Below are 12,562 nucleotides of genomic sequence, written 5' to 3'. Positions count from 1 at the left end.
TGTCTAGAGCGTCTCTGGCGAGAGGGGAGCGGGAACACTTCCGGGTCAGGGAGCGTGAGACACTCGGAATTTAGCCCCACCTCACGGACTAACTCCGACCCCAGGTGCTTGTAGCTCGGGGTAGTGTTTCTGAAACTGGGCGGCTCTCGGTTCCGGGCCCTTGGCTCCTGTTCCGGAAAGCCGGAATCCTGCTGCACAATGCCCCATCTTGGGGGACCCCTGCGCCGCGGGGTCTGGGCTGCGCTGCTCGCCCAGCTCCTGCGACCTCCCCGCGCTGTGTGCGTCCGGGCGGTTGGTTGTCACAGCCAGGTGAGCCACCCCGAGCCTCCTCTCCTGAAAGCATTGACGCGCAGTCTGTATTGTATCATTGCAGTTGATTTTTTTATTTTTGAAAGTTTATTTTTCTTATTTGTATGGGTATTTTGCCTGCACGTATGCGTGCCCTGCGTACGCGCCTGCTGCCCGCAGAAGGCAGAAATGGGTCGCCTGAGTCTGGAGTTGGCTGGTGGTGAGTCACCCTGTGGGTGCTGGGGAACCCAGGACCTCTACAAGAGCCATCTCTCCAGCCGTACAATTGGTTTACATTGATAAACCACTTTGTACCTGCACTGGACTAAGCGTTTTGGATGCTTTTGTCATTTTATTATTGGAGCAATCTCAAAGATTGAGGCTTTTATCTCTGTTTTACAGTTGAGTAAGCGGAGATCGCAGGGTTAAATGACTTATGGGTACATAGCAACTGAGAATTATGAGGGTTATTTTTCAGTCAGCTGAAATTCTTGAACATGGAATTTGAGTCAAATCTGTATAGACAGTCCCCCATAAATGAACTGAGTTTATACCCATCATGTGAATTTACGCTAAAACGAATCTCAGAGAAACATTTTCAGAGATAATTGGATTTTGGAATTAGAATAAGGGGATGGGGTATTGTACTCAGTCTTCTCTTTGGGAAGAGTCGGAATTACCACCATTTGTATTTCCGGAAGGCAAACGACGTGTGGGTCTTTAGGTCTGATTCTTCTTTTATAAAAGTAAACTTATCTATTAATTAATGTGTGTGGGTGTTGGTGTGCCGTGGTGCACTTCTGTTCCCTGCTTCACCTTGTGGAGTTGGGGGATTGCACTGAGGTGGCTGTGGTAAGTGGCCAGCACGGATACTCAGGAGCCACCTCACTAGCACTAAATCAGTGATTGTTACCCCTCTTCGGAAAGCAGGTGCTTTGTATCATGCTCCACAGGGGACCAGAGCTTTAATTCAGTTTCAGTCACAGAATTTTACTGGTCTTTTTTTTTTTTTTTTTTTTTTTTTTCTGTAGTTTAACCAGGAAATTTATTTCTATGATTTCATAGGTTTTTATTGTGTATGATTGTAAATAAGTCAGAGGACAAATTGTGGGAATTAGTTTTTCTCTTTCAACCATGTGAGTTGAAACATCCAACTCAGATGGTCAGGCTTGGTGTATACCCACTGGGCCATCTCATTGGCCCATGTTTGTTCCTCTTTTAAAAGTTGCCTCCATGTCTGATAAATGACTGTATGTATGTATGTATGTATGTATTTATTTATTTTTGAGGCAGGGCCTCCCTCTGTAGCCTTGGCTGTCCAAGAGCTTACTCTGTAGACTAGGCTGGCCTTAAAACTCATAGTGATCTGCCTGCCTCTGATTGCTAGAATTAAAGGCATGTACCACCTTTTTGGCTATTTGAGTAAGAATTGAGAACTGGAGTTCTTTTTGTTTATTCGTTTGAGACAGACTATGTAGCTCTAGCTGTCCTGTAACTCATTATGTAGAAGAAACTGGCCTTGAACTCACAGAGATCTTCCTGCTTTTGTCTCCCAAGTGTGGGGATTATATGTGTGTGCCACCATGTCTAGCTGAGAACTGGAGTTCTAATCCCTACTTCTAGAAATTTCGTGGTGACAGTTGTGGGTTCTGTGTCTTTATTATTCTCAGGTGCTTCAACTTCTTCAGACATTTAAGTGAAGAAGCTTATGTAGAAAAAAAGACTGATCTTTATATATATTACAGGTATAATTGGAAAGTCAGCATGAATTATTGAGGGTGGAAGGAGATCAGCATAGACAAAATAAAATGGTGTTCAGGAAACTTTTTTGCATGGGATCAAAGGTCTTCTCAGGGTGATGGTCCACAGGGTCACAGATTTGGCCAATGCCTGGAGAAGGCCCATCTCATATTCCTTTTTCTACCAGGTTGCAGAGGCAGTGTTAACATCCCAACTGAAACCACATCAAGAAAAACCGCATTTTGTCATCAAGGTTCCAAAGGTAACATCCTTTGCCCACCCTGCCTGTCAGAGGGTCAGAGGTGCAGTGCAGGCAAGCACACTCTCTTTGCCTCTCCCTTTTAAATCTTTTTTTTTTCTTTTTTCTTTTTGACTTATTGTTCTTGAAATTCTAGATGGAGTTTAAGTTAGTTTCAAACCTTAGATTATGGACATGACTTAACCTTTAGTCTTAAATGGTCTTGATTTTTTACTTTGGCTACTTTTGTTTTCCAGGGCACCAGGGATTTAAGTCCTCAACAGATGGTTGTGAGGGAAAAAATTCTTAATAAGATTATCAGCTGCTTTAAACGTCATGGGGCAAAAGGGTTGGATACGCCAGCATTTGAGCTAAAAGTAAGGATTGGAGGATGCTGACAACCGCATCGCTTACCGGCCCCCAGGCTTCTCATCTGTGTTCTGTGGTCAGTGCTCTAAATTGTGGCCTTTTCTGTTCGACTCTTGCAGGAAATGCTCACTGAGAAGTATGAAGACAACTTCGGTCTCATGTATGATTTGGAGGATCAAGGTGGAGAGTTGCTGTCTCTCCGTTATGACCTCACCGTATCCTTCTGAGTGCGGCAGCCTGACTTTTTTCTACCCAAATCCAGTGGGTTTTCTCTGGTAGGAGGGAGTAGAGGAACTTTGACAGTACCTTTCTTTACTAGGTTTTTCCCAGAAGGCAATTCTGCCATCAGATCCTATCCTGAAGGCCCTGCCATTTAACTTCACTGTGTATGAGATTCTCCAGGAAGTCTGTAGAAACAGATTACTGACCCAAGCTCCAGAGATCCTAAGGTCTGTGACTGGAGTGGTGTTCATAAGCATATGTATAGAAGAAAATTAACTGTTGTGTGTGTGGATGTTGTTTGTGTGGACATGTGTGTGACGGTCAGAGGATGACTTCCTAGAGTCAGTTCTCCTAACTCCTGTGTGGGTTCTGTGGCTAGAACTCAGGTTGACATAGCTGGACAACAAACCCCTTTACCTGCTGCACTAGTGCTAAATCAGTGGTTCTCAACCTGTGAGTCCTGACTCTCCACAGGTTACATATGAGAGATTTAGCAAAATTACAGTTAGGAAGTAACAACAAAAATAATTTTATGGTTGTGGGTCACCACAACATGAGGAATAGTATTAAAGGGTGGCAGTGTTAGGAAGGTTGAGAACCACTAAATATTTAATACAGAATCATGGAAAGTATGCATGTGGTTTCAGTAAGTGAAGTGCCTTCATTAACACCAAGCACTGCTAGGCTTCAGAGATGGTAGAAACAAGCCTGGGAAGTCTTTGTTTTTATCCTGTAAGATACGGAACCCAGTTCTCCTTCCTGTGTGAATGGCAGGTCTAAACATTGAACATAGTATTTTTCTTCCTCAACCTGTTTGTGTAAGGTCCCTTTTGCTCGATATATGGCCATGAATAAATTGAAGAAGATGAAACGGTATCAAGTTGGAAAGGTGTGGCGTCGAGAGAGCCCAGCCATAGTCCAGGGCCGCTACCGGGAGTTCTGCCAGTGCGTAAGTGCTCTGACTGGCTCAGAGTTTAGTAATAGTTACATCAGAGATTAGCTGCAATGGAAGGTTTGTTTTTCTCCCTTTTTGTTTGGTTTGTTTTTGTTGTTTTTTGTTTTGGGTTTTTTTTTTTTTTTTTTTGAGACAGGGTTTCTCTGTATATTCCTGGCTGTTTCAGAACTCAGTATGTAGACCAGGCTGGTTTGAAACTCACTGAAATTTACCTACCTCTGCCTCCTGAGTGCTAGGATTAAAGGTGTGTTGCCACCGTGCTTTCTTCCTCTTTTTTTTTTTTTTTTCTTTCTGTAGGATTTTGACATTGCGGGTGAGTTTGACCCTATGATCCCTGATGCAGAATGTTTGAAGATCATGTGTGAAATCCTAAGTGGATTGCAACTGGGGGACTTTGTCATTAAGGTGAGGCCAGCCTTGTGCATAGTGAGGGAGAAGTTTGGATTGGGCTGTGAAATTGTCTTTATATTGCTTTTATGGGTGATGAGATTTAGAGTGGCCATTGTTTTGAGGGAAAGGACATTGATTGACAGGACATAGGTTAATTACATTGACTTCACAGGTAAATGACCGGCGGGTTATAGATGGGATATTTGCTGTCTGTGGTGTTCCTGAGAGCAAGTTCCGTACCATCTGCTCCTCAGTGGACAAACTAGACAAGGTAACAAAGAAAACATGCTTTAAATAGTTCCTGTCTGGGTTTCTGCCCTGTCCTCAAATCCATGTCATTAGGGGAAGAATAAGGAGACCGTGGCTGGAAGTAGCTATTCATAAAAAAGAAAAAAGGTTCAGCAGATATTTTTGAACAAGGTCTGAGTAATGCCATGCAGTGGGGATTGTGGATTTTGTAGATTTCCTAAGTGGTCTCTAGTTTTGCTGAATTTACTGTTAATTTCTTAAGCTTTTGGTAGCAGATGAAAATAAGATGCTGTGCTTCAGTTAGGGAAAGAAGGGCTTGGGGCTGAGCTGTTGTTTGGGTCTTAATGCAGATTTCTTGGGAAGATGTGAGACATGAGATGGTGGCAAAGAAAGGCCTAGCTCCTGAGGTGGCTGATCGAATTGGAGCCTATATCCAATGCCATGGTAAGAACCAGGGTTTTCAGAGCCATGACAGAACAGGCTGAGGGTGACATGTGTTTAGCTTCTACCTCTGGGTCACCTCCAGAGTCTGGCCTGGCTGAAGCTTCCCTTTTATGTGTTGTAACTACTTTATGTCTCTTGGCAAAGGCAGAGTAGAGAGGAATATTTGGCCATGTAACCAAGGTTGTGGTCTTTTTAATGAAAGTGAGGAAGATGGCTAGAGCAGATAAATTCAAGCTGGCTCTTGTGGCACATGTTTTTAATTCCAGAACCGGGAGGCAGGGGAAGGTGGATCTTTGTGAGTTCTAGGCCAGCCTGGTCTACATAGTGAGGCCCAGGATGGCCAGGGCTATTTAGAGAGACCCTGTCCAAAACCAAAACCAAAACCAACCAACTAAACAAACAAAAACCCAAAACAACAACAACAAAAACTAAATTTGGGTAAAACATATCTGAGTAAATAACACATATTTTACATGACTTTTTTTTTTTTTCCAGGAGGAATATCCCTGGTAGAGGAGATGTTTAAGAATCCCAGACTGTCCCAAAGCCAGCTGGCCCTGCAGGGCCTGCGGGACCTGAAGCTGCTCTTTGAATACCTGACTTTATTTGGAATTGCTGACAAGGTAGGCATAGCTGGGTCTGGACCTTCTGCTGAGCTCTTGGGTTCTCAGAGCCTGGTCTGGGGCTGACTGTATTTTTCCATTACAGATCTCCTTTGACCTGAGTCTGGCCCGGGGTCTAGACTATTACACAGGAGTGATTTACGAAGCAGTGCTGCTACAGCCTCCAGCTCAGGCTGGAGAGGAGACTCTGAGTGTGGGCAGTGTAGCTGCCGGTGGGCGCTATGACAGGCTGGTAGGCCAGTTTGATCCAAAGGGCCATAACGTGCCTTGTGTGGGGTTGAGCATTGGAGTAGAGAGAATCTTCTACCTTGTGGAGCAGAAGATGAAGGTAGGTCCTAGGTAGAGGTGAAGTGGCCTTGAAAGCTAGTAACCGGTTTCTGGAGGTGCGTTTGGACCTTTTAAATTTTACTTAGATTGGTATTGTGCCTCCATATACGCCTGTGTGAGGGTGTCAGATCCACTGGAACTGGAGTGACAGACAGTTATGAGCTGCCATGTGGGTGCCGGGATTTGGACCTGGGTCCTTTGGAAGAGGAGCCAGTGCTCTTAATTGCTGAGCCATTTCGTTAGCATACTCTCAGCCCCCTACCCCCTTTTAATGATCCTTTTGCTTTTTGGAATTACTAGTGTAAATGATATTTTTTTTCTTTAAAAAAACATTTATTTCTTATTTTTTTGTGTCTGAGTGTTTTGCTTGAATGTATGTGTATACCTGGTGCCAATGGAGGTCAGAAGTGGGGGGGAATCAGCTACGGGTGGTTGTGAGTCACCATGTTGGTGCTTGAACTTGGATCCTGTAAAAGAATGAGTACTCTTAACTGCTGTGCCATCTCTCCAGCCCTTCCCACTCTCTACTCACCCCACCCTCTTCCTTTTTTCTTTTCTCCTTCCTTCCTTCCTTCCTTCCTTCCTTCCTTCCTTCCTTCTTTCTTTCTTTTTTCTCTTTCTCTCTTTCTTTCTTTTGAGACAGGGTTTCTCTATGTAGCCTTGGCTGTCCTAGACTTTCTTTGTAGACCAGGCTGGCCTTGAACTCACAGAGATCTGTCTACCTCTGCCTTCCCAAGTGCTGGGCCTCCTTTTTAGAAGAGCTTTCTGAAATAGGATTTCTTTCTGAGCTCAGGAGGGCCTTGGCCACCTGAGTGCTGGGATTCCAGTTGTGAGAGCTACCCTTGGCCGAAGTTTTAGTTTCTTCTTTCTGTTTCATCAGATTTCTGGTGAGAAGGTTCGAACCACAGAGACGCAAGTGTTTGTGGCCACACCCCAGAAGAACTTTCTCCGAGAACGGCTGAAGATAATTGCAGAGCTTTGGGATGCTGGGATCAAGGTGTGGCGGTATTGCTGTCTGAGCGACCTGGGTGTCTGTGGGCACAATAATCATGGCTTATCTTTACCATATACCTACAGTGGTATTTAGGACATTTTACCTTACCACTAGAGGTCTAGCCACTTACTTCTGGATTCCTTGTAAATGTATGTTCTTGGGCACTTATATGCTAAAATCACTTTAAATCCTCTGCTCTCTATCTTTTTCAGGCAGAGATGTTATATAAAATCAACCCTAAACTGTTACCCCAGCTGCACTATTGTGAGAAAGCAGACATTCCTCTGATGGTCATTATTGGTGAGCAAGAACAGAATGAAGGTGTCATCAAGCTCCGCTCAGTGGCCAGCAGAGAAGAAGTGAGTAGGAGCTGACAGAAATACAGAGTTCTAAATGCTCCACCTCCACTTTTTTTTTTTTTTTTTTCAAGACAGGGTTTTTCTGTGTAATAGCCCTGGCTGTCCTGGACTCACTTTGTAGACCAGGCAGGCCTTGAACTCACAGAGATCCCTAGTGCCCCTACCTCTGGAGTGCTGGGCTTATAGGCTTAAAGCTTCTCAAGTGCTGTGGCAACAGGCAACATGCCAAGATCCCATACCATACTCTTTTAAGAGATGTGTTATCAGAGGAAATAAATTTAAAAAGATTTCTTTTAAATCATATTTGTGTGTGTGTTCATGTGTGTGTCCCAGGAATAAATAGTAAGAATGGATTCAGAGTGAAGTGAATTTGGAAAAACTGGCTAAGACACTGTTATTTTCTAGTTTTGTCACACAAGGATTCTCTTATGTTTTAGGTGACCATTAATCGAGAAAATCTTGTGGCTGAAATTCAGAAGCGACTGTCCGAGTCCTGATTGCTGCCTAATTTCATCTGCTGCCCTTAGAAGGAAAGTTTTCATCTAGGACTGAGTTCTGGTGGACTTTACAACACTGTCCAGAATGGATGTTGTACAAGTGCCTTCTGCCTCTCTCCATGCTGGATACAGAATTACAGAAGGGCCTGAGATCTCATGGATTAGTGATAGCGGTTACTCTGCTTGAGATGGCTGTCATGCCAAAGAGGCATGCTCTAGCTGCAGAGGCAGACCTGAAGTGCCTCTGAAGTCTGTCAAGAGATGTTAAGATGGTTGCCATGAACAAGGCTCTAGAAGAGTTGCCTCAGTCTGAGACCCTGAACCACTGAAATGAGAAGCTTTACTTTTGACTATCTTGAGAACCAGATTCTGGAGAATTTGTCTACATTGGACTATGGGCTGTCCATGGAATATTAAAAGGACAGCAAGCATGGACAGTGAACAGAGAGGATGTCAAGGACTTGGCAGTGCATCTGTTGGTTCTTCCAGTAACCAGTAGAAGGTTGGGGCTATTTAATAATCTTGAACATTGAACTTAATGGATGATAAATTAGTGATCTGATATTTTGAGATTTTGGACACAATTGCCTTTGCCACAGTTAACGTTTTCTGTATTTTTCCACACCCTGCACTGGAGGTGTTCTAGAAGTGGGCATGTAATATGTTACATTTTAAAAAATGGACTAGTGGGTTAGAGATGGCTCACTGGTTAAGGGTGCATATTGCTTTTGCAGAGGACCAGAATTCAGTTCCCAGCACCCACACTAGGGTGATTACAGCTCTCTGTAACTCCAGGACCAGGGAGTCTGAGGCCCTCCTCTGGGCTCCATAGACACCTGCACTTATTGTGCATGTACTCATGCACAGACGCATCCATGTGATTAAGAATAAAATAATTCTAAAAGTGTACTTTGAGTAATTTGTTACCAAAGGATTAATTTGCATAGACCTTAGGAAACGTTTAAGTGAATACCGGAGAATCCAGTGAGCTACGAGCAACCTTCCTGGGACGATGCCTCTGTGTCCAGTGAAGGGAATGACTAGAATTTCTCTTCTCTCTCTCACCAACTAGGAAATGCAGTCATGCTGCTAAAAAGTTAACATCAGGTCAGGTGAGATGGCTTAGCAGGTGAGGGCTGTGCCCTGAGTTTTATCCCTGGAGCACACATGGTGGAAGAAGAGAGCAGATTCTGTTGGGTTTTCCTCTGGCCTGTACTCATTTGCGATGACTTGTGTAGCACACATGCACACTTATATACAAAATAAAATGTGAAAAACAAAACCACCCACCAAAACAACATAGAGTGAAGCTAGGGATGTGGCTCTTGTGGCAGAATGTCTGCCTAGCATTTGGGAGGTGAAAGCAGGAGACTCAGAAGTTCAAAGTCAGCTTCGGGGCCAGGCAAGATAGTGCTAGGATTTTCCGTCCTAGCACTAGGGAAAGAAGAGACAGGCCAATTTTCTGTGAGTTATAGGCCAGCCATGCCTACACAGTGAAACCCTGTATAAAAATAAAAATTTAGCCTTGGGTTTACATGAGACCCTTTCTCAGTAAAACTGAAAAGTCTTTGCCTGATGCCACACTTTTAATCCCTGCAGTGAAGTGGTGGTGCAGAGGCAGGCAAATTACATAATTTAGAGCCATACTCATAGTGCCTGCTGGTGAATGGGACATCCAGAACCATCGACAGTGTTTTAGCTTTTAAAATATGGTTTACCAGGCAGGGAGAGTAGCGCAATTGGTAGACTGATAGCATGAACGAAGCCTTGGGTTCGCTCTCCAGCACCACATGAATGGGGCTTGGTGGAACATGCCGGTAAATCCAGCCCTTGGGAAGTGGAGGCAGGAGAATCAGAAATTCAAGACCAACTTTGACTACATTAGCCAGTTAAGAGTCCAGTCGGGGCTACCTGAGAACTTGCTTAAAAAAGAAGTTTAGAAATGTTGAAGATGCAGGTAAAGTTGGTTAGATCATGGGAAACTGTTTCCCAAACTCCGATTTTTTGTAAAACAGAAGAGCTGAGCTAGTCTTCCAGGGCTTGTTTTTAAAAGCCAGTGAGAAAAACGTTGGCCGGTGCCCTTACTTCCGCGTTGCTTCACACTCCCTTTGCGCCTGCGCCATCTCCTTGGAGCAGAGGGCGGGGCCAACAGGACTGCCTTAGAATCACTCCAGTCCTTAACGCAGTTAGAATGCGCGGCTCGAACCTTATTGGAGCGTGAGCTTGCCTTATGGCTCCAGGACGCGTTTTACGGCATTTTACGGCTTTCCATTCACTTCGCTGTGAAGATGGCGTCGGGCAGCGGGGTAGGTGTTGGTGTGAAGAGGTTTAATGGGTCTGGGGTGGTTTTTCAGAACTAAATAGAGACAGGCTGTGAGATTTGACTGACTTCCTGACGCCTCTTCGCGATCTCAGGGTCCAGGTTCGAGAACTCCCCCGTAAGGCCTTGGCGCAGGGACAGTGGAATCTCGGAAGTCTCTCGGGTTGGGGTCCCGAGTACACCAGACCCCTGGGCGTTCCAGAGAGACTTCTCTTTTGAAAGGTCCTGGGGCCGCCTCGGTGGCGGTTAGGCGGTTCCCTTAGTTTCTCCAGGGGAACAGGCGCAGCGACGGATCTTGAGCACTTTTTCCCCCTACAGACAAAAAACTTGGACTTTCGCCGAAAGTGGGACAAAGATGAATATGAGAAGCTCGCAGAGAAGAGACTCACAGAAGAGAGAGAAAAGAAGGATGGTGGGTGCTCGCTTCATGAAGGGCTAAGGGGATGGTAGAGACGATACAGTGGCTCGACAAAGCATGCCTCAGCAACAGGATAGATCACCTGCCAGTTAGTGTGTGAGGGCAAGTAGGCAAAAAGGCTAAAGCTTCCTCCTCTCATTTTGCCGGAGCTGCCCTAGGTGTGGCCCATATTCAGGATTCGTTTTCCCATCTTAAATGATACAGTCCAAACGAAACAAAGCAAAACATACTTCAAGTGTGCCCATCTGCTTGGGTTTTAGTTGATTCCAGATTGTGGTCAAGTTGACAACCAAGATTAGCCATCATGCTGCATGAAAACATTGAATACATTATGCTACTGAGTGTGAGTGCCCTCTTTTGAAAGGGTTACTTTTCTAGCAAAAATTCAGAACAACTCAGTTCTCCTAAACAACACATGAGAAAAACTGTGTTTAAATTTGATGGCTTTAAAATGGAGAAAAGATCTTGAGAATTGGCATCACTATTAAAAGTCTGAGGCCAGCTTGGTCCACATAGTGACAGGTCAGGCCTATGTATACATAGCGCCAGGCCAATTAGAGTCTTTTCTAGCCTCTTTTAACTGCTGCATAAAGTACCTGTTATGTTCTTTATTTGAGGACTTCAAAACAAGAATGAGAGTAGTCATCTGAATTTTGGGGTTCATAAATTTCTTCCCTCTATGGCTAAGAAACTGTAATACTAGACACCAGTGGTGTACACCTTTAATCCCAGCACTCAGGAGGCAGAGGCTAGCCTGGTCTACAGAGTGTGTTCCAGGACAGCCAGGACTACACAGAGAAACCCTGTCTTGAAAAAAACAAAAAGAAAGAAACTGAATGCCGAAGGGGCCTCCTTTCATACTCCTTTTTTTTTTTTTTTTTTTTTTTCTTTTTTCAGGAAAACCAGTGCAGCCAGTCAAGCGGGAACTTCTACGGCACAGGGATTACAAGGTGGACTTGGAATCCAAACTTGGGAAGACAATCGTCATTACCAAGACGACCCCCCAGTCTGAGATGGGAGGGTGAGTAGCTTTTTATCTATCTCTAATACCAAGGCTAGCCTAATAAACTACTTACATTGATTTTAGGAAGTGTTGAGGAGAATCCCAGGCCTACAGATGGCAGCCTTATTGAACATAACTTGATTCTTTGTTCTTTGCCCCTGAAGTTTGAAGTCAACTCAGACCTGTGCCTAGGAAGGATTGTTCTGTAGGCTTCTTCTATCAGTACTGTTACTACTTCCTTGATTTCTTCCAAAGTTATGTATTCTGTTAGAAGACTTGAAGGCTCTGAAGTAGAGCTGTAACTATAGTTATTATGCACCAAGTCTGTGATCTACAGAAGAGTTCCACAGAGCTTGTCACCCTTTTGCTACCATTCCTTCAAGTCTGTCAAGTTAAAGCTTTTATTAGGAGAATCATAACACTTAGTCATTTCTGTTTTATTTATTAAACCCACTGCCTTTGCTGTGTAAATGAGCAAATTAAATATTTAGTATCGTAAAGTAATAATAGCTCATAGTTTCTGTGGGCAGGGAATTGAGGGGTGGTTACCTTGGAGGTTCTGGATCTCCAATGAATTTGCAGTTGTGAAATTGCCTTGGTTTGCATTCAGTGGTGGATAATAAAGTCAGAAGACTCTCTTCTGAGCCCTCGCATGCCTATGGTTTGGAGACTGCAGTTCAAATTGTGAGCCTGTTTGTAAAGTTGTTCACAGTAAAGCATGAAGAGACTAGTTTCCCCAAAGCAAGTCATCTTCACAAAAGCGGAAGCCAGTCTTTAAGATAATCTAATTTTTTGACACATTCTGTTCATCACACAGAACACTTTGGTCCAGATTGGGAGGAGGCTACAAAGAGTAGGAAGACAAGGAAGGTCGGCTTCCTTGGAGGGTGGAGAATGTCTTATAAGGCTTTATGAAAATGCCTCTAAAAAAGATGCTGGGAGCCAGGTGAAAAAGTTCATGCCATAATAGCTGCACTTGGGAAGCCGGAGGATGGCTGCAAGTTTAAGGCCTACTTGGGCTACAGCATGAGAGCTCTGGGGCTTAATAAAGTTAGAAGAGGAAAGAAAGAAAGAAAGAAAGAAAGAAAGAAAGAAAGAAAGAAAGAAAGAAAGAAAGAAAGAAAGA

General features: G+C 44.1%; 2 protein-coding genes across 3 annotated transcripts in view; both read left to right on the top strand.

Moving 5' to 3' along the window:
- Window positions 1-62: 62 nt before the first annotated feature.
- On the top strand, window positions 63-8,602 carry Hars2 (histidyl-tRNA synthetase 2, mitochondrial). Of its 2 annotated transcripts, XM_055625628.1 has the most exons (13): window positions 63-309; window positions 2,216-2,290; window positions 2,524-2,643; window positions 2,755-2,850; window positions 3,681-3,806; window positions 4,110-4,217; window positions 4,375-4,473; window positions 4,802-4,895; window positions 5,391-5,518; window positions 5,604-5,846; window positions 6,726-6,842; window positions 7,052-7,198; window positions 7,636-8,602. In XM_055625628.1, exons 1-13 carry the CDS (start codon window positions 199-201, stop codon window positions 7,693-7,695), a joined length of 1,524 nt encoding a protein of 507 aa, XP_055481603.1. In that variant the 5' UTR covers window positions 63-198; the 3' UTR covers window positions 7,696-8,602. The 2 variants fall into 2 exon arrangements, with proteins under 2 accessions (XP_055481603.1, XP_055481604.1); XM_055625629.1 differs by lacking the exons at window positions 63-309; window positions 2,216-2,290; window positions 2,524-2,643; window positions 2,755-2,850 and adding an exon at window positions 2,860-3,084.
- Window positions 8,603-9,919: 1,317 nt separating this feature from the next.
- Window positions 9,920-12,562, top strand: part of Zmat2 (zinc finger matrin-type 2) — a 6,275-nt gene continuing 3,632 nt past the window's right edge. Inside the window, exons 1-3 of the mRNA XM_055625744.1 lie at window positions 9,920-10,001; window positions 10,334-10,427; window positions 11,331-11,454. Coding sequence (XP_055481719.1) covers window positions 9,984-10,001; window positions 10,334-10,427; window positions 11,331-11,454 — 236 coding nt within the window. The 5' untranslated portion in view covers window positions 9,920-9,983. The remainder of the gene's footprint in view (window positions 10,002-10,333; window positions 10,428-11,330; window positions 11,455-12,562) is intronic.

The sequence above is a fragment of the Psammomys obesus genome, unplaced genomic scaffold, assembly GCF_907164565.1.
Source record: "Psammomys obesus unplaced genomic scaffold, mPsaObe1.curated_primary_1811, whole genome shotgun sequence".
Classification (NCBI taxonomy): Eukaryota; Metazoa; Chordata; class Mammalia; order Rodentia; family Muridae; genus Psammomys; species Psammomys obesus.
The sequence above is the reverse complement of the archived record's forward strand: the minus strand, read 5'-3'. Positions and strand labels throughout refer to the sequence as shown.